This window comes from Urtica dioica, chromosome 3, assembly GCF_054948205.1.
Source record: "Urtica dioica subsp. dioica isolate 48M chromosome 3, U.dioica_male_clone48M_v1_H2, whole genome shotgun sequence".
NCBI classification, from domain to species: domain Eukaryota; kingdom Viridiplantae; phylum Streptophyta; class Magnoliopsida; order Rosales; family Urticaceae; genus Urtica; species Urtica dioica.
In genome coordinates this window covers 44,338,656-44,358,631 of record NC_142758.1, presented here as the reverse complement: position 1 = coordinate 44,358,631, position 19,976 = coordinate 44,338,656, and the positions used below count along the sequence as shown (strand labels likewise).

General features: G+C 37.4%; 2 protein-coding genes and 1 pseudogene across 2 annotated transcripts; 2 read left to right on the top strand and 1 right to left on the bottom strand.

Moving 5' to 3' along the window:
- The first annotated feature begins 229 nt into the window (after positions 1 to 229).
- On the top strand, positions 230 to 8,373 carry LOC149403035 (uncharacterized). Its single transcript, XM_089608610.1, has 7 exons — positions 230 to 319; positions 4,898 to 5,392; positions 5,516 to 5,747; positions 6,006 to 6,259; positions 6,572 to 7,795; positions 7,908 to 8,211; positions 8,318 to 8,373. The coding sequence occupies exons 1-7, from the start codon at positions 230 to 232 to the stop codon at positions 8,371 to 8,373; spliced, it is 2,655 nt and encodes an 884-aa protein (XP_089464736.1).
- Positions 8,374 to 10,191: 1,818 nt separating this feature from the next.
- Positions 10,192 to 13,335, top strand: MEE12 (maternal effect embryo arrest 12). The gene is made up of 4 exons (XM_089610196.1): positions 10,192 to 10,951; positions 11,436 to 12,152; positions 12,232 to 12,365; positions 12,519 to 13,335. The coding sequence occupies exons 1-4, from the start codon at positions 10,372 to 10,374 to the stop codon at positions 13,107 to 13,109; spliced, it is 2,022 nt and encodes a 673-aa protein (XP_089466322.1). The 5' UTR covers positions 10,192 to 10,371; the 3' UTR covers positions 13,110 to 13,335.
- Positions 13,336 to 18,645: 5,310 nt separating this feature from the next.
- Positions 18,646 to 19,771, bottom strand: LOC149403033 (zinc-finger homeodomain protein 2 pseudogene; annotated as a pseudogene).
- Positions 19,772 to 19,976: the final 205 nt, after the last annotated feature.

Sequence of the window (19,976 nt, the reverse complement as noted above, 5' to 3'; positions counted from 1 at the left end):
AGAGACAGACCCAATGATATCTTGGATTGACAAAACAACCTTCCTTGGAGCAATCATCACATTCTTCTTCTTGGCAATAATATTTTCTCTTGTAGAGAGAGTCTTCTCAGGTTGAGCACCTCCGGACTGACCATCGGCACTCTTCCTAGAGGACATTCCCTTAACACGAACACCACGTTGGGTGATCTGAAACTCTATGGCTTCCTTCACGACAATTTTCTTTTTCGCCATGGCAGATGTTCTCTTCCCGCTTCATGTTCCACAAAATAAAGACACCAGCGAGGCAATCTGGCAAAACTGGAAACTTGCCCAAAATCCTGTCTGCACACAGGAGGAAGGATGTCGTACCAGAAGCAGGAGCATGAAGACCGACATCTTTCCAAACAACTTGCATAAAAAATAAAGCCAACATATAACGTAACAACACATCGTTTTGCTATTTTATTTGAATTTATGGATTCTGTACTGTTTATTAGTGTTGCTTTAGGTTTTTTTTTATTAAAAATACTTAATGCTTTGTATAGTCAACATCGATATCTTTTAGCATATATTAGATTATTAAATATATATTACCACAAATTTCCTATTTTTTTAAATGTTGTTCTTCATCAATTGCGATGCTCCATGACGCCGTATATTATGATAAACTGCCTATCTGCAATTCTCCAAGAATATTATGATTTAACTTTATTAAATATTATGATAAACTACCTATCTGCAACTCTCCAAGAATATTTTCCCAGTAATGAAAAATTTGTTGGGTTGCGATCCAATTAGTTGTGATTATTTGCAACTGTTTCTCTTGAATTAGTTTTTATTCTTCAAATTATACAAAATAGTCATTTAAAACTAATTGAATAATAAAATAGTCAAAATTTTAAATTTTCAGCAAAATAATCAAAATTACGTTGTCAATTTTTTTTTTTTCAATGTCACTAAAATTTTTAACAATTTATAAAAATAATTTATCACTTAAAAAAATTTAATAGTCAAATTTAAAAAATATTGAAAGCTTGCACATTTTAACTATAATCTTGATCATATTACAAATCTATTATTTTCAATTGAAAATTTAGCTATAACTTAAACATATTTATCTCTAATCCACAACTTGACCATAATTAATCACACCCAATAAAAAAATACAATACATTAAAAACTTACGGAAAAATAAGTTAACATTCGAATCTAACCTTATATTTGAAAAAGATAACTAATTTGAGAAAGAAAAAAAAAACAAGAAAAGTATGTTTTATGAAGCTAGTAAAAATACATACTTTTCAGAAGAAAAAAAAAATAATTATAGATGTTTGTAAATATATTTATTCAAATTTCTTGAGCAGTGTGATTGGAATACGGCTAAATAATTGTGATGTATATTGTTTTTTTTTTAGAAAAATTACACAAATCTTCTATTTGAAATCGAGTAAAATATCCATCGATACAAAAGAATAATATCTTAGTACAAGGTACACACCAAATTTAGGTTGAAGTGAATCTAACACTAAGTACACGTGATCGTTCATCATGTCCATACTTCCGAAAAAGGGAAGAACAAAAAGCACATTAAAATTCGAACACACATAAAGCTCTATCAAAATACCCATAATTGTTGATAGATAGATCCAATCAATTATAGTCCAATGACCATGAAGAAGAAAATACTTCAGCCTGTATAGATAAACACTTAACAGGAAACCCGCATTGGAACAGTGGACAACGGTTAATCCGTCTCCAAACCAAACGAAATAAAACGGTACGCAATAAAATAAAAATGTTCACAATCACCAACAACAGGAACGAAAAAAACAAAAGTAAAATAAAATCTCGTCACAAGAATATGATAGATAATAACATAACCCACCACGGAGACCGGGGGAGACTATAGACCCCCTGTTCTTATGAATTAAATTTCTAAAAAAGATAATTTATAATTGTGTGATTGTGACGACCCGACTTTTCGGACCGTCTTACTTATCTACTTTTAAACTTTAGAAAATTCTTTAGAAAACTTGGTGGAATTTTTTTTAAAAAACACATCGAATCAAGGCGAACTAAAATTTTAAAAATTTAAAAGATCTTAAAAAGAAACAAAAGCATTTAAGAAAAAAAAAAATATGAAGATTGCATACCAAACATTTCATGAGAAGTACTTAACCAAAAATGAAAATACGAATTTAAAACAAAACATAACAGCAAATATACTAAAACATAATCCATAATCTAAATCTCAACCAAAATATAAAACTCTTTGAAACTTCGAAGTAAAAGAAAATAAAAACCCTTAAAAATTATTTCTTAAAAACTCATAGCGGAAGACTTATTTCTTAATAAAGAAAACAAAACTTTAAACTTTATTTCTTAATAACTTGCAGCGGAAGACTTATTTCGTGAATGGAAACCATGACCCAACCCTCTCGCTATCGACGCCGCTAGTCCGCCCTGCTCAGTTTCTTGCAAGTTTTTTTTACCTACAACATAGACGTATATTTTTTTTCGAAGACATAAGCTTACGCTCAACGAGAATAATATAAAGCTCACAAAAAAAAGAGTAATGCAATGCATGAACCGGTTATTAGTAAACGGTGACTTGAACTTTCTTTTCTTGATTCTATCAACTTTTAGTTCGGGGTGCCCCTAGAGTAGTCGTATCAATTTCAGTGTACACTTTAGATACGAAGTGATGGGGGTTATAAAGTCCCACACTTTGCTTCATAATTGACCAAACATAAATCCAACTACTACAATAAATCACACAATCAAATAAAGAAAAACCTACTCCAACATATAAAGCTTTAAACAAACCATAACATGAATCACAAAACATCATATTTAATTTTGAACTAATCTGTGTTGTAGTGAGATTATTCTCACCTTCGCTTCAGAACTCACGACCGTTGGTCGAGTACGGCTTGGGAAAACTAAACGGGTCGGAAAAGCTACGCGGCTCGGAACCTAATCGATAGGAAAATATTATTAAGCTACTGATGAAGAAGTTCTAAAGATAACTCAGGTTCTGGAAATTTTCAGAAACGACTTTTAAAGTGAAATTACCAAAATACCCTTGGCTATTAGGGTTTCGGTGAAAAACTAAAACTCTGAGAAAATTTATGTAAAACAAAAGTAGGTATAAAACATAATTTGGATCACTTTTTGTAAAGGCATCACGGCCAAAATAATTTTTTTAAGTATTTATTAAAAATTAAAGAAGTGCTAAAATCTAACTTTAAATTTTTGTCAAAAACTGTCTGCGCACCGTTTTGAAAATAATCAGAAATTATTTTGTATTTGATAAAAATATTTTTCGATCAAAGGGTTTATATAGAAGACATTTAAACTTAACTTTTCCAAAAAGAATCAATGGAAAACCAATTTTTTTGTATCCACAGTAAGCGTTTAAAGTCTGAAAATCGGGAATAGGTCTCAGGTCTGTGCGCTGATTTGAAAATAATCAGAAAATATTCTTTATTTCATAAAAATACTTTTCGATTAAAGGTTTAGATGAAGACACATAAACCTAACTTTTTCAAAAAGAATCAACGCAAAAACATTTTTTTTTTAAACCAGGGAAAGCGTTTTAAGAAACCATTTTCAAAGAATCCGAACCAAAGAGAAAACAAAGCATACCTAATTGGAGCTACGAATTTTTCAAATCAAGAGAGGGATGGGGGAAAGAGAGCAGAGAAGAAGCGTTAAAAGAAGAGGAGGGGATGTTTAAATATGGCTTAATTAAACCCTAAAAGCCCAAACCATAATCCTACTTCTAATATTATAATATATATATATATATATATATATATATATATATATAATCATATTTAAAATAACCTAATATGCGTTAACTTTATATAATAATAATATAGCTATAATATATATATGTTAACTTTATAAATATACGTTAACTTATTATATAACCTTATATATATATTATATATACGTTAACTTATATATATTATGTAAACGTTAATTACTTATAATATTAACTTTAATCTATATATTAACGTTAATATATATAACGTATAATAACTTCATATACCTTCATATACGTTAACTTTATAAATATAGCTATAATATATATATATATATATATATATATATATATATATAATATATGTAAAGTATGTATACACATAACTTATTTATAATATGTAACTTATAAATATTATATAACTTATATATATTATATCCATATTTTGTAATCTAAAGAGTATATTAAATAATAATAAAAAAATACTCTAAAGTATACATACCACATAAATAAATCATTCACTACTACTTTATTAAAAAAAACTAACGTAACTCGAACACAAAAATTTTAGCTTTTTAATCAAGCTTAAAATTTGGGATTTCACAGTGATACTATGATCACTTTTTATGTCGTAGCTATTGGAACATTGTTATAGTTATGGTCTATGCATCTGCCAGTGATTTCTTTTTTCATTTTTTTCTTTTTTTCGCGATTTAGGGAAAACTTTACTTTACATTATGCAATTATAGGCTATCACGCATATGAAGTTTAAGTCGAGTGTTTGATTGAAAACAATAGAAAATGTAAAAAAGTCTACCCTAAAAATGAAGGACAATATGGAGTAAATGCTTCTACGACGATACTAAAAGATCGGAGCTGCATTACTAAAATCTTCTAAAGTTTCAAATGGTAAAAAAAATTCCGAACAATAGGAGCGAAACAAAATTTCCGTCCCGTCATCGTTCATGAAACCAGAAGAGACCAAATAGGTTGCAACCAAAAATCAGTCATGCTATCGAAGTTTGTGGAATAAAAGTTTTTGTCTTATCTATTCCACATAGTCATGTTTAGTCCTAGAAGATCAAAATTAATTTAGTGGATCACAAACATTCTTTCAAAGGTCTTGATTGTTACTCTCAGAAACCCTAGACAGTACAAATTGGCTTCACGTGGTCAAATGGCCAGTTAGGAGAGGATAGGATCTTCGAACGCTTGGACCGAGTCATAGCATGTCCAAATTGGCTTCATAGATTCGGTAAAGCTGGAGTCAAGCACTTTCCAATCTTGGGGTCGGATCACGCCCCGATTCTCTTGGATAGCTTTATGTTCGACGACAAAGGATTTAAACCGTTTAGGTTCTTCGAGGCTTGGGCGGACGATGAAGATTGTCGAGGGGTGGTGGAGTCGGCTTGGAGAGGTGGGATCTGTGGGTCGAGTTCGTGGAGACTTGCGAATAGGATTGAGGTGGTGGGGAAGTCCCTCAAGACCTGGCAGCGGAGAAAGTGGGCCAATGCTAGAGACCGGACGGAGTTTTGTGAAAAGAAGCTCGTGGAGATTCAAAGCCGGGGTGCAAGGTCGGTTTTGATCCAAGGAGAGGATGACTTGAAAGAGGAGTTGAGGGGCCTCAAGAAAATCACGGAAAAGGTGTGGCGCCAAAAATCTCGGGAAGTATGGCTCAAGGAGGAAGACTCAAATACGAAATATTTCCATGCCGCGACGCTTATCCGAAGAAAAATGAACTATATTGGGGGCATAAAATATGATTAGGAAGAGTGGCTGGACAATCGTAAAGAGATTGGGAATTTTCTTACCGACAAGTACAAGGAACTTTTTGCTACGGCTCATCCGGAGTTTCCCGAAGGTTTGGAGGGTCTAATTCAGCCTATTCTCGGGGAGGCGGATAACCGCGAGTTGGAGGAAAGTCCGACGAGTGAGGAGGTGAAGAGTATGGTATGGGCGATGCATCCCTTGAAGGCTCCCGGCCCGGATGGGCTTCAAGGTGTGTTTTTTCGGAAATATTGGGATATTGTGGGGAGGGATCTCATTGGCTTCGTTTAAGATTTTTTTCGGAATGGGAAGTTGTTGAAGAAGATGAACTTTGCTCATATCGTATTGATTCCAAAGACCGGAGGGGCTGACTCCTTCGAGAAGTTTAGGCCGATTAGCTTATGTAACTTTAGCTTCAAGGTGATCACCAAAATCTTGACGGCAAGGCTCCAAAATTTTTTGGATAAAATGATTTCTCCTTTTCAATCAGCTTTTGTTCCCGGGCGGTGGATAGCAGAGAATATGATTCTCGCTCGGGAGACTTTGGCGGCTATGAAACGGAAGAAAGGGAAGGTGGGCTTGATGGGAATTAAGATCGACATGAGTAAAGCCTACGACCGGCTTGAATGGAGTTTCATCATCCAAGTTTTGAAATGCTTTGGAGCTTCGGAGAAATTTCTCGTGCTTATTGAGCAATGCATCTCTACTGTTTCCGCGGCTTTGCTTCTTAATGGTGCTCCTCATGTGAAATTTTGGCCGACTAGAGGTCTAAGACAAGGGGATCCTTTATCCCCTTACCTTTTCATCATCGCGTCCGAAGTCTTGAGCAGGATGCTTATGAAATAAGAGCGGCTCGGGAAGTTTCATGGTATTAGCATTGGGAAAAACGTCCCGAGTATCTCCCACCTCATGTTCGCGGACGATATCATACTCTTTTGTCAAGCCAAAGAGAACGAAGTGAGGGCGATTATGAAGTGTCTCGAGGAGTACCAAAAGTGGTCGGGCCAAAAGATTAATGTGCAAAAGTATGGGGTTTTTTACTCTAAGAATTGCAAGGCTTGGGTGAGAGAGTACTTAAACTCGATGTTGGGTATGACGATGTGCAACGAGGACATCACCTACTTGGGCAACCCGTTATTCTTGGACCGGAACCGCTCCAAAAGTTTCAAAATCCTCAAAGAGAGAGTGCATTCTCGTCTAGAAGGTTGGATGGCAAAGACTCTTTCAAAGGCGGGAAGAGGTACGCCCATAAAGTCGGTGGTTCAAGCTATTCCTTCCTATGCTATGGCTACGTTTAGACTTCCAAAAATATTTTGGCAAGCTATATATAAGGATTCCCGAAAGTTTTGGTGGACGGGGGATGTTGCGAAGGAAAAATACATGGCTTTAGTGGCTTGGGACACGGTGTGCCGTCCAAAGAAGGAGGGTGGTCTCGGGTTCAGATGTTTGGATGATTTTAATCGGGCTTATTTGGCAAAATTAGCCTGGTGTGTTGCCTCTAAACCTGAGCTATTCTGGGTGAAGAGTTTGACAGCGAAGTATTGCAAAAAGGCTCATTTCTTTCATAGCAAGCTGAAGACGACAGCTTCAGGGCGTTGGAGAGATATTCTCTTGGAGCGTGATTTGATCCAAGAAAATTCGTTCAGGCTGATTGGGGATGGCAGACACACGAGGGTGTTCATGGATTGCTGGTTGGAATGTGGGAGAGTGGAGTCGGAAGGGGTTACGGGGTCTGCGAGAAATCTCAAGGCCAATGAGTTGTTTCGGCCAAATTCTAGAGTATGGGACTCAAATAAGATCGAGGAAGCGTGTGGCGCGAATTATGTGGAGAGGATCTCCAAAATCCGGGTTAGACCTGCTCCGTTGAGAGATAAATGGATTTGGACGAAATCCCAGGCAGGGAAGTTCAACATAAAATCGGCATACAGGGAAATTAAGAAAGCTGCCTTCGATCCAAGTGATGATGTATGGAATGAGCTATGGAGAGTTCGGTTTCATGAACGTCATAGATTGTTTCTTTGGAGGCTGGGAAGGAATTGCATTCTGACGGCTGAGAGGTTGGCGGTGTGTATTCAGGGCTTAGATGTGAATTGCAGAGTCTGTGGTCAAGACACAGAATCTATTTGGCATTTGTTCTTCCGGTGTGATACATCGGCGCAGCTATGGTTCACGGTGGCGTTCGGTAAATCTTGGGAAGGTGTGCCGGCGAAATCGGGAATCAAAACTCTGAAGTACCTACTTATGTGCAATAAGCAGATGGAGAAGAGCTTGGGGAAAGATGTTTTTTCTATGCTATGCAGTCGGGATTATGGAGCAACTTTGGAAGAACCGTAACCATAGCTTTTTTCAGGGGTCTCAAATGCCATTCACGAGTCTGATAAAAAAAACGCAGCTACACGTTCAGGAGATTGGCGACTTAAGGAAGATTTTTAGCGTAGCGAATGAGCTGGAACTTCGGAGATCAGAGAAGCACTGGACTAGGCCACCGAAAAATGTCATAAAAATCAATGTTGACGCAGCCTTCTCAGAAGCTGGAGATGCGGTCGGGGTCGTCGCCAAAGATGAAAGGGGAAGAGTGCTATGGCTTTGGAAGAGCAGGACGAGTGCGGAGAATGCGACGGAAGCAGAGATGATCGGAGTTCTTATGGGAGTTCAAATCGCGAAATTCAGAAACCATCGGAGAATTTTAGTGGAAGGTGATAACAAGGCAATAATGGACACTCTAGCTCGGCGGAGAAATTGTCTGGTTTGGTCTTGTATCCCTCTTTTTGAGCATATTTTATCTCTTACTGATGGTTTTAGTGACTCTAGTTTTATGTGGAATTATAGAGAGTGTAATCAGGTGGCTCATAGTCTGAGCAAGTGGGCCTTACGGTCTTCTAAGTTTGGTTTTTGTAATGTGGGGAATATCTCGCCCCTTGTACGAGAAGTGATTGAGAAAGACTTTTATTAATGGAGGTTTTGGGGTCCTCTGGTTTTAGAGGCCCTCAGTTTCTTCAAAAAAAAAAAAAAACCCTAGACAGTACAATGTACTTGCCTGAATATAAACTTTGGCATTAGTGGTTATAAGAAATTCTACTTCCAATGAACCGAAACTTCGGTCTTTAACAGAAAGAAGGTTTCCGACCACTAAGGATCGAAATTCTGACTTATTGAAAGTGAAAACTTCCCAGTGATTTTCAGCATTATTAATGAAATTAAATAATTAAAACAAAAATATTTACACCTAATTATTATCCAAAAAAAATTTTGGATGAACATTAATTTAACGTATTTGAAATTTCAAGTCTGTGAATCACTGAAATGTAATTTCTAATTTTATAAATATAATTTTATTTTTAGCCTATGGTATGTATAACATTTTATCATTATTTGTTCACTGGATAGCCCATCGGTAAATCTGATATTTACCGGTAAACTACGTCGGTAACGGTAAATTCACCGGTACGATTTACCCTCAATTTCACTGGATACCCCGATAAATCAATGATATCTTCCGATAACGTAGCAAAATTTAAGTTCCGACATCGCTAACGATATTCGAATCTTTACTTTAAACTTGAAGGGTATAAAATTTCGGGTTTCTTCCGTTCCGTTTGCCCACAATGTGTGCTCTGTAACGGTGACTACTTCGATGTACAAACCAAGGTTTTAAATATCGGCGATATATAGGGATATATCGCCGATATATCCATTTTTTGGAAGTCTCGGTAAAAAATCGTGCATAACCGTTATCGTTTTATAAAATATCCATAAAATATCGGTGATATATCGGTATATCCCTATATATCCGTGAAAAATCACCAGACGATGAAGGATTGTTATGCCATATCGCCGATATCAGCCGATATATCTCTGGTATGAGTATAAAGTTCGGATATTGTTGAATTTTTTTTTTTTTTCATTTTTACATCGATTTAACTCTAGTTTTGTTGAAGTTTTTTGCATATTTGAGATTAGTACTTGATTATTTTTTAGATCCCCAACTTTTTTTAAATTTCCGACGAGTTTTTCAATTTTCCGACGACCCGCCACCCATTTTGACGGCGGCCGGAGAATTTTCCGGCGAGTTGAAAATTTTCAGAATCTTTATTTCAAAAAGGTTAGTGTAGAAATTATGATATTCCAACGTGTGAATTGGAATTTATGATTGTGGACGGGAATATGTGATATTGAAATTAGGATAGATAAATTGTGATTTTAGAAAATGCGAATCAAAACATGTGATTGAGATTGTGATTGGAAAATGAAAGGTGGCGGGATAACTCGAATGAAATACCACTTGAGTGGTAACGATCCCAATAAAAATGCGAGAGCATGCACTAAAGTTCCTCCCGAGGTTCGAACCGAGATCCGAGAATTGTTTGTCATGAACTTTGTAGTATTTGATTTTGTATTTTCATAATTTGGATTCCATGATATATATATATATATAATATATATTTGGTTATTTAAAAATATCTACTTGTTATAGGATTTATGTCGATATATCCGTTGGTAATCGATATATCATCGATATATCACCGATATCATCGGTAGTCGGTATTGAAATTGTTATAGAATATCCGTCGATATATCCGTCGATACTCGATATATCCGTAAAATCAGAACTTCGGTATGGGTATCGGTATCGATATTTTAAACCTTGGTACAAACAAAGGCAATGATTTGCTTATCGCACGGTAGATAAAAATTAGTTTAGCGTACCACAGAATTCCCGTTATATATAAATAGGAAAGGTTTTGATCGTCACTTTCAAAATCTCCGTGCCAAACGCACCTTCGCCGCCAAAAAAACCACAACAAACAAAAATCAAAATCAAAATCAAACTCAACAAGCTCGAAACCCTAGAAACAATGGCGAGCGCGGCGGATTGGTCGTGCCAGGAATGCGGCTTCCTCGATTACAGCGACGAAGACGACGGATTTCGGTACTGCGCCGGTTGCGGCGCGAAGGCCGACGAGTTCGTCGACACCGGAAACCCCGACGAGGACTTCATGGACACCGGCGGCCAAGGAACCGCCATCTACACCAACGCCAACATCCGCCAGCGCCGCCACGACCCCAATCTCCCCTCCCTCAGGCCCTCGCAGCAGAACTCTCTCTCGCAGTTCTGGTCCTCCCTAACTCCGTCCATCGCCGCCGCGCCGGAGACCGACGACGGAGTGGGTCCCACCGGCCCCGAGGACTTCGGATGGATGGGGAAGGCGAATCCGAGCTTCCAGGACTACCACAGCGAGCTCAGGATGAGGTACGTCATGGGTCTGCAATTGATGGTCCAGCTTCAGTGCGAGGCTTTGTGCAGAGAGTTTAAGGTTAGTCCTCTGATCTGTGGCTTTGCTGGGACTGTTTGGCTGAGGTATTTGAAGGCCACCGGGGTTTTCGACGATGGTTGGTGCGATGATGCTATTAACGAGTCAGAGAGCCAGAAATTAGGTTGGTTTGTTTATACTCTCTCCTTATTAGTGTCATCAGTCATGTGAGCTTTATTCATAGGCTGTGAATTTGGATATCTTCCATTTTATCAGGTGACCTTAAAGATAAGCCTTTTTTTTTTTGTAGTTCATAGAGTGTGTGAATTAGATATCCTCCGTTTTATCAGGTGACCTAAAAGATAAGCCTTTTTTTGTAGTTCATAGAGTGTGTGAATTTAGATATCCTCCATTTTATCAGGTGACCTAAAAGATAAGCCTTTTTCAGTAGTTCGAAGAGTGTATGAATTTAGATATCCTCCATTATATCAGGTGACCTAAAAGATAAGCCTTTTTTCTTTTTCTTTTTTGTAGTTCATAGAGTGTGAATTTAGATGTCCTCAATTTTATAGGGTCACCAAGAAGATAAGCCTTTTTTTTAATTGTTTCTGTAGTTCATAGGGAGTGAATTCTAGTCTGAATGAGCTTTGTGTGTGTTTGTTTATTAGAAGATCCGCCGGAGCATTTCAAGCCGCGGTATAACCACGCCCGTGAGCCCCACAATCTGTACGGTCAGAGAGCTTTGACGATATGGCTCGGTTGGCTGAGGAAGAACATACCCGTCTCTCACACCTTAGCCGTTTCGTTCTTGGTCTGCCACCTGGCCCGCGAACCGGTCCTCCCGACCGACATCGAGAGATGGTCGATAGAAGGCAAGCTTCCGTACTTCTCGGCATTCGTGGAAGTCGAGAAGCAGATCGGCGGGCCGTCGAGGGCGTGCCCGATAAAGTTGGAGACCATGTTCGGGGCCGACCATTCCGTCACGGCTCAGAGGATCGAATCCACCGCCCCCTCCGTGGCCGAGTCCATCGGCCTCGCTTTGCCTCCCGTGAACTTCTACGCGATCGCTTCACGTTATCTCCGGAAGATGCGTGTTCCGACGGATGAGATTCTCAAAGACGCTCTGAAGATATACGAGTGGACGATGCCCTCGGAGCTCTGGCTGTCTACCAACGAAGCGAGGCTTCCGACTCGTGTCGGCGTTATGTCGATCTTGATATTCGCGATAAGAAATCGCTACAACATTCATGGGTTCGGGGTGTGGGAAAAGAGTCTGTCGAGGGAAGAATCGGAGGATCGTGTCGGAGACGAAAAGCCCGAGCTGGACGCTGCCGAGCTTCTGCGCAGTCTCAGAGAAAACTATCACGAATTCGCTGAAAAATCCGGTGAATGCTTTTTCTTTTTCTTTATGCTTTTTCACCATTGCTTCGTGGTTGATGTGACGTGTTACCCGTTCACCGATAGATCACTTGAAGGACTTGCCGACATATCTACGATACTGCTCGGCCGTGGTCTTCCCTCGATCGGAAACGTCACTTGAAGATCGTGTCGAGAGAAAACTGGCCGATGTGCTGTGGAACATTTACCAAAGCGATAAGGTACAATATTATTTGTTAAAGATCTCGCATTGTATGAAGTCATGGGGTAAAGATAACTAGATTTAATCTCGCGTGAAACTTTAGCTTCTACTTTTGAGGTCGAAAATTTAAAAAAAAAAAAAAAACTTTGTGTTTTTATATTTTATAATATAGGATGGGAAAGCGGAAAATCGACTAGTGGCAAAAGATGCGATGGAAGAGGACGAGGACGATGATGAGAATGCCGACGATACGTCCCATAAGGATGAGACCCAACGCTCAGGCGAGTCCGATGACCGAGATTCTTCGGACGTTCCCAGCGTCTCAGAAAGAAAGGGTCAGAATTCGAACTCGCAGCGCTCGACCATTGATGATCTCGGTCGGGAATCGAGAGAGAGCCCGAGGGACAGAGCCGTGAGGCAACTGAAGGCGGAGATGGAGGAGGACAGGTTCCGCTACATTCCGCCGAGGGTGAGAGTGAAAAGGCTCGACTATCTTCACTACTCGAGAAAGAGAAGCAACGGTTCGATGACTTACGTGGCCCACGCTGATTATTACATATTGCTCCGGGCTTGTGCCATGGCCGCGGGGATCGAGATTCGGTTGATGCATATCGGGGTTTTGGGGTTTGAGAGGAGGGTCGATTGGACCGAACGGAGGATCGAACGGTGTTTGAACCTGAAACTTACTCCGTCTTCATGTGAGAATTGTAACGTTGGAAGTGCTTCGTTTGCCTCCTTGGGACTTGATGATATAATTCTTTGAGCTGCTTTACTTATTTATTTTTTAAAATTTTTTTCTGGTGTGAATATGGTGTTGTATTCATAGAAATTAGGATTGGTGACAATTTGAGAATAGTTGGGTGTTTATGGATCTAATTTCTCCAACAAATTCATACATTACTTGACAGTTGACACATTGTCGTAGCAATGATCTTGTCGTTTCTGATGGAACGACATTTCTATAAGCAATGATATCATCGCAAACATTATAATCATCAATTTGATGGATAACGTTTTTTGTTTTTTCCAAGAAAGCATCTCTCATTGTCACCTAGTACTAGAAAGAAGAACATACATACACAAGATTTTTTATTCATCTGTTTGTCTTTGGGACTTAAAATTTTCTCTTTGCAAACTCGAATCCGTTTTTTTTTTTTCCTCTCTTTTTTTCTTTTGCCGAATTAAAAAAATATAACAAAAACAAATGACGGAAAGATTATTCTTTGCTCCACCAACTTCAAAATCTGCCTGGAATTGAAATGCAAAAGTCAAGGGCCGAACAGAAATTAATGAATCGTTTAATTTATTACATTTGACACATAAATGACTTCAATTGATGATTTACTCATAGGTGGATACGCGCCGAGCAAGTAGATGTCGTAGATCGCTCGAAATGATTTTCGTAAGCGGTTATCACTAGCGCTGGTAGCGCTGACCGATGTTAAACATCAGTGCTCTTAAAATAAGGTCGAGGTAACTCAGACTTTGCGTAAGAGTTCAACTCAACAATTAATCAACTCGGATCTTGATTACGATTTTAGCTCGGTAACAATTCGTGTATAAATCTGAGGCGAAAAATTAACTCTAGACTAATAAGCTTAAAATAAACTCATTTACGAAGTAATCCTACAATAAATAGTCATCAATAATTTAATGCTTAATGAACCGGAAAAAAAATTGTGTTTATAACTGTTCCAACTATTTCAAATTACATATCCCGTATTTCATAAATTCGACATCATATATGAAATCAAAAAAATCAAGCAGCTCAAATATTTATACTGTCCTCATAAAATCATGCGTTACTAGACCCATTACCAAAGAAATGATCTTGATAAATCGTTTATGAAGGACCGACATTTCTAAAACAATGATATTATCTCAAAATGATAATAATTCAAATGAAGAATAACTGTTTTTGCTATTATTATTAGAAGGAGAGATTAGCAGCCATTGTCACCTAACAGAAATAACATACTTAATCAACTTTTTTAATCCATGCATTTGGGACCTGAATTTTTTTTCTTTGAAAGCTCGAATAAGTTCTTTCCCCCAGTTTTAAAAGTTGAAGGAAAGATTCTTCTTTGGTCAACAAACTTCAGAATCCCTAGAATTTACACAAAGAAAGTATGCAAATATCGATGAACGATTCAGTGATTAAGTATTATGCGTAATTCATGGTGGGCTAACAGTACGATAATTAGCGGAAGAAAAATTTTCATTTGTTTTTTTGTGCCTCACAAAAGTACCATTTCTATAGCTAACGATATCGAAAGGAACTCTTCCAATAGTGTTTTGAAAGTAGAAGAAGGTTATCGGAAGACATTCCTTCCGTTAATTTTCATTAGTCATTTGTATTTGTATTTTTTAATTAAAAAAATCATGAACCGTTGATAATACTGAACTAAGGTTGGCATGAAATTACCACTTTCGTCAAGCCAAAAAATTGCCAAAGGAAAATACCACTTCCGTTAACCTCCGGAAGGCAAAAACTCGCTTAATGGAATTGCCACTTCTATTAAACAATGAAAGGCATACTAATGGAAGTAGTATTCTCAATTCCTTCCAATGCTTAGGATGATGTGTAATTGTTTAAATTAGTGATCGGCTCAAAGACCGACACGTATCAGTCGAGCAAATATCACAAATTCACATATTAAAAGAAGTAATCGAGTTAGCTTGGAATTCGAGTATCAATTCAACTTGGTAATCAATCAACTTGGATCTTGATTACGGTTTTTGTTCGAGAAAAATTTGTGTACTAATCTAAGACAACAAATCAACTAAGATCAATGAGATGAAAATCATCGTAATATATGACGTAATCCTAACCAAGTTACAACGATGAGTTGATCAACCATTTCATACTTCAACTAATTGTGAGATTATTGTTAAAAAAAAGTAGTGCATTGAGAATTTTGATCTATAACTACTGCAAATCCAATGAAAGAAGAGATGATTTTTGGAAAAATATTTATGGTTATTGGCTTATCATAATACAATCATCTGTATTTATACTGACACCGTCCAATCATAATACAGTATAACCAATAATTAAAAAAAAAGAGCGCCACTTTTTCTCTCTTAAAAAAAGAACCCTAGTTCTTTATTCTCCATAGTTGTCGCACTCCTTCTTCCCTAAGACTTTTGTGTCTCAATTTTGGGGAGGGGGAGTAAGAATTTCAAATCTATATTCGTTTAATCTTGTTCATCTTTTTTGTTCTAACAATTTTATATCTACTCTTTTTTTATAATTTTTGGGGATTGTGATGCCGACGGATAACGTTGTGATCGACGAGGGGGTGTCAGGGCTGCACAAAGTTGTCAACATGGTGGGGAGATCTGATTTTAATTTTATTTTTGTCCAACCTTATGGCGTTTTTGAACATTTTAATTTGTTTTTTTTTTACTTGTTTCTCCTTTTGTTTCGTACTGGAGACGGATTAGCCACCTTCCCCCCTTCATTTCCCTTTGTGGCTTCATGTTAGACTTTTATTATACATACAGAAGAATCATCTTCTTCATGGTCATCAGATTACGGTTTTAGGATTTTTCTCCCAACTATGATGGGTATTTTGAAAGAGGCCAAATGAGTGCTCGAATTATAATGTGCTCTATATCTGTTTTTGTGTCAGAAGTATGCACGCGACGAGCGAACACCTGTACTTATTGTTATATTCACTCCGACCTAAGTCCGTAGTTTGCCATGTGTTTATAGGTATTTTACCCAAATTCTAATGTAAAGGTTCGTGCATTCTTTAAAAAAAATATAAAATAAAAAACCATAGCAAAACGACATCATTTGCTTTACACTTAAAAAAAACAGAGCATTAAAGGACTTTGTAGCTTCTCTTATCAATTACTCACAATTTCACAAAGAAAGACAACCCGTTGACTAAGTCTTCTCCTTCATAAAACCATTCTAGCTCCAAAAATAACTACCCACCTCAAATTTTATAACCCAATTTCCATAGATTCAACATCATATTAAAAAAAAAACGATAAAGCAGCTCAAACATTTATATCATAATCATAAATGCATGCATTACTTGACACAATGTCGTAGCAATGATCTTGACGAGTCATTTCTAAAGTATCGACATTTTTGTTGAATTCCATCTTAAAATTAATTGGTGTCAATTGGAGAGATCCGATCGATATATAAACATATGTTCATTAACACACACAATCAATATGAAACTATCACACTTCAATAATTTCTATAAACAATGATATTATCTCAAAACTATAATAATCAATTAAAGAATAACTTTAAAAAAAAAAGTATGTCATCGTCACCTACTTGGCTACTTCCAGCAGAAAGAATATACATGTACAAGTATTTTTTCATCCGTTAATTTTTGGGACTTATTGTTTAATTTTTTTTTTTTTTTGCTCAATTTGAATTTTATTAAGAAACAAAAGAAGGAAATATTGTTTGCTCCACCAACTTCAAAAATAGATTGCCGCATATTATATATGATAGCTACGTGGCAATAAATCAAGGGAGTAAGGCATAGTATCAATTCCGGTTGTATTCATCAATTTGACATTTCAAAGTTTGATTACAAAGATAACGATGATAATTTGGTTAATCCTTCAACAATAAAACAAGAATACCAAATGCTTATTTAAAGGTCATGATTGTAGGAATAAAAAATGGGAAAATGACACGTATATACTTTTCATTTTAGTGAAATGTCGAATTTAATTTTTTGTTTCAAAAATGTCGAATTTATATCATCTGTTTAATTAAAATGATAAAATTATACTTAAAATAAATAACAGTGCCACAAATCTTCTTTGTATATTGACTTTTCATTGATGTTGACTATAATATTTATATGTAAACCTCATTTTACCTAATTCATTCACGTCCTATATATAATTTATTTAAAAAGGAAAAAAAAATCGAACAACAAGAGAATACAGACAGAGAAAAAGAGTAAAAATTGACAGTTGATAGTCATCAAAATCACAGATTAAAGCGTCAAACCCAAGACTCAGAATTGTAATTCGAATACGGAAGGAAGTCATCTCTTGAGAAGTATGAGTTTTATTAGTGTATTTCGATTTAGGGCAATTTTTACTTCAAAATTGAAAATTTGAGATTGAGGCATCTGTTTGAGATTTAGTTTGGTTTCTTATATCACAGTCAACATTAATGAAAAATCAATAAAAGAATCGTGATATTGTTATCTATTTTCGGATATAATTTCGTCATTTTAATTAAACAGATGATATAAAGGCGATATTTTTTAAAGTCAAAAGTTAAATTCGACATTTCACTAAAACACAATATATATTTGTGTCATTTTCTCATTTAAAAAAAAAACAAAAAACAAACCACCTTACTACACATTGCATCAAATTGACATTTCAATTCAATATATGTTTTAATATTCTTTACAAAGCTTTAAAATTTCTCTTTTTAATAGCAGCTATATAAAAAAAAGTATGTTTAGTGATAAAATAAACAATTATATGAAATGATTGGTGGAATCAGAAAAACGGAACCTTGCCGCCTTAATTAGCCAACAAACTTAGGGAACGTGTCAGTGCTTTGGGAAATATTAGTATAAAATAAAAATCCATGCTTGCCTTAAAAGATCCTTGTTCAGAAAGATAATATACAAAATTAGGCAAATCTCCTAATTAAATTCTCGTTAAGTGTGGACTGCATCAGGCCACCCCCACATGTATCACTATCCTTTCCATCCACACCATAAAACATTACTATATGTTTTGTTCAAAAACAGCAAAGTTAGATTTTAAAAATTTAGCCCATTTTTGGAAAAGTGACCACAAGGGAGGAAATTAATTGGTTAATTGAAAATAATTCCCGTTCATTATTCTAGAATATACGCAAAATTTGGCTTGAATTTAATAACCAAATTAAATTTACAAGCAAACATATAATATATATATATATATTTTTTCTTTCAATTTTGGCTCATTGAAGGTACACCAAACATCAGCAGTGCCATTATCCCCAACAAGACAAGAGTGTGATATTTCTGCAGAAGTAGGAGTGCTCTTTTAATGAATAAGGACGCTTTTGCCTATGCCATATTTCATTTTCAACAACTTGCAAAATGAAAGTAATTATCTCTTTTCTCTTCACATCTTGGAATACAATATATATATATATATATATATATATATATGAAAGACGTTAGCTTTAAAACTGCTAAACGGATGGTAGTGTGTTGGTGGATAATGTCATGAATGCAAACACGAGTTTGAACCAAAAAAAAAAAAGTAAATTAACCAGAAGATTTAATGTAACAACTAACAACTAATTAATCAGTAAATTCTATTTGTTTTTTTTTTTTTTTTAGTTGCAGTCTCACCACAGTTCTCTTTAACTTCGGAACATAATTAATACCAATAACTAAAAAAAAAAAAAAAAATTAAGATTCATACAGTTTTTTTTTTTCCTTCGTCTCTCTAATTCACGACGTAGAAGAAGAGCCGTTAGCGAAGAAGTTCAAACTAGACTTGGTCTCTTCCTCATCTTTCTCATCATCATCATCATCATCGTGATCTCCACCACCATTGGCGGTGGATCCCCCACTGACGCCACCACCGGCGGCGGCGGCGGAGGAGAGAAGCGGCGGTGGTGGCGACGACTTCTTGCCGAGAGTGTGCTTGTTGTTATGCATCCAGACTTTGAGGACCCCTTTCCTGACTCCGATCTCGTTGCAGAACTGCTCGACGAGCTTCTCCTCGCTCCGCTGCATCCTCCACCCCACCCGGTCCGCGAAGGCGCTCATCTTCTCCTTCTGCTCCGAGGTGAACTTCGTCCTGAACCTCTTCCTCGAGCTCTCGCCGGAGGCGAACAGCCTCCGCTGGTCCCCCGTCGACAGCGCCAGGAGCATCTGCGCCGGCGGCGGCGGCGGAGGGGACGAGAAGAACGAGTTCGGCGGGAAGTGGGAGACCGGCGGCGGGGACTGCGGGCTCGGAGTCGGGCTCGGCGTGGGCCCGGGGCTCGGGCTCGGGCTGAGGCTCGGGCTCCGGTGCGGCGGCGGAGGCGGCGGCGGCGGAGGGGAGTGGTTGAGGTGGCGGCGGTGGAAGTTGCGGTGGCAGTTGCAGGCGGCGCATTTGAGGGAGGAGGGGTCGGAGGGGACGGCGGCGGGGGAAGGCATGAACTCGCCGCAGCCGTCGAGGGCGTGGCCGCCGATGGAGGCGGCGTGGTTCTTCAGGCATTCTCGGTAGAGAGTTTGCGGCGGTGGGTTCTTCTTTTTGGGCGGCAAAACGGTGCCGTTTGTTGTGGGGTTTGGGGATATTGTTGAGGAAGGTGTTTCCATGGCTCCCAAGACCATGTAGTTAAGAAGATGATTAGTTATTATTATTATTATTATGATTATGTGAATTTGAGAGAGAGAGAGAGAGATGACAAGGGATGGGAAATGGGGTGGTAATTTTATAGTGTGTATATATAGTGATCACAAGAGATGACATGTGTGAATAAAGGCAAAGGGTGTAATGACGGGATTAATGGGTTATGTGGCATTGTGACAACAAAACAAGGTGGACGGTATAAGCAAACACTTAGGCTTAGCAGATAGTTGGTATTTAAGAAGTAAGCATTAAAAGGGAGATTTTGAGATTGGGGATTAGGATAAAG

Bases quoted from the DNA above. Each gene is read 5' to 3' on its own strand.
- LOC149403035 (XM_089608610.1), top strand. From the start codon at position 230: ATGGCAGATGTTCTCTTCCCGCTTCATGTTCCACAAAATAAAGACACC. The intron at 6,260-6,571 runs GTGAAATTTTGG...AAGAATTGCAAG, and splicing joins TTCTTAATGGTGCTCCTCAT to GCTTGGGTGAGAGAGTACTT. The intron at 8,212-8,317 runs GTGATAACAAGG...TGATGGTTTTAG, and splicing joins TCGGAGAATTTTAGTGGAAG to TGACTCTAGTTTTATGTGGA.
- MEE12 (XM_089610196.1), top strand. From the start codon at position 10,372: ATGGCGAGCGCGGCGGATTGGTCGTGCCAGGAATGCGGCTTCCTCGAT. The intron at 12,153-12,231 runs GTGAATGCTTTT...GTTCACCGATAG, and splicing joins CGAATTCGCTGAAAAATCCG to ATCACTTGAAGGACTTGCCG. The intron at 12,366-12,518 runs GTACAATATTAT...TTTATAATATAG, and splicing joins ACATTTACCAAAGCGATAAG to GATGGGAAAGCGGAAAATCG.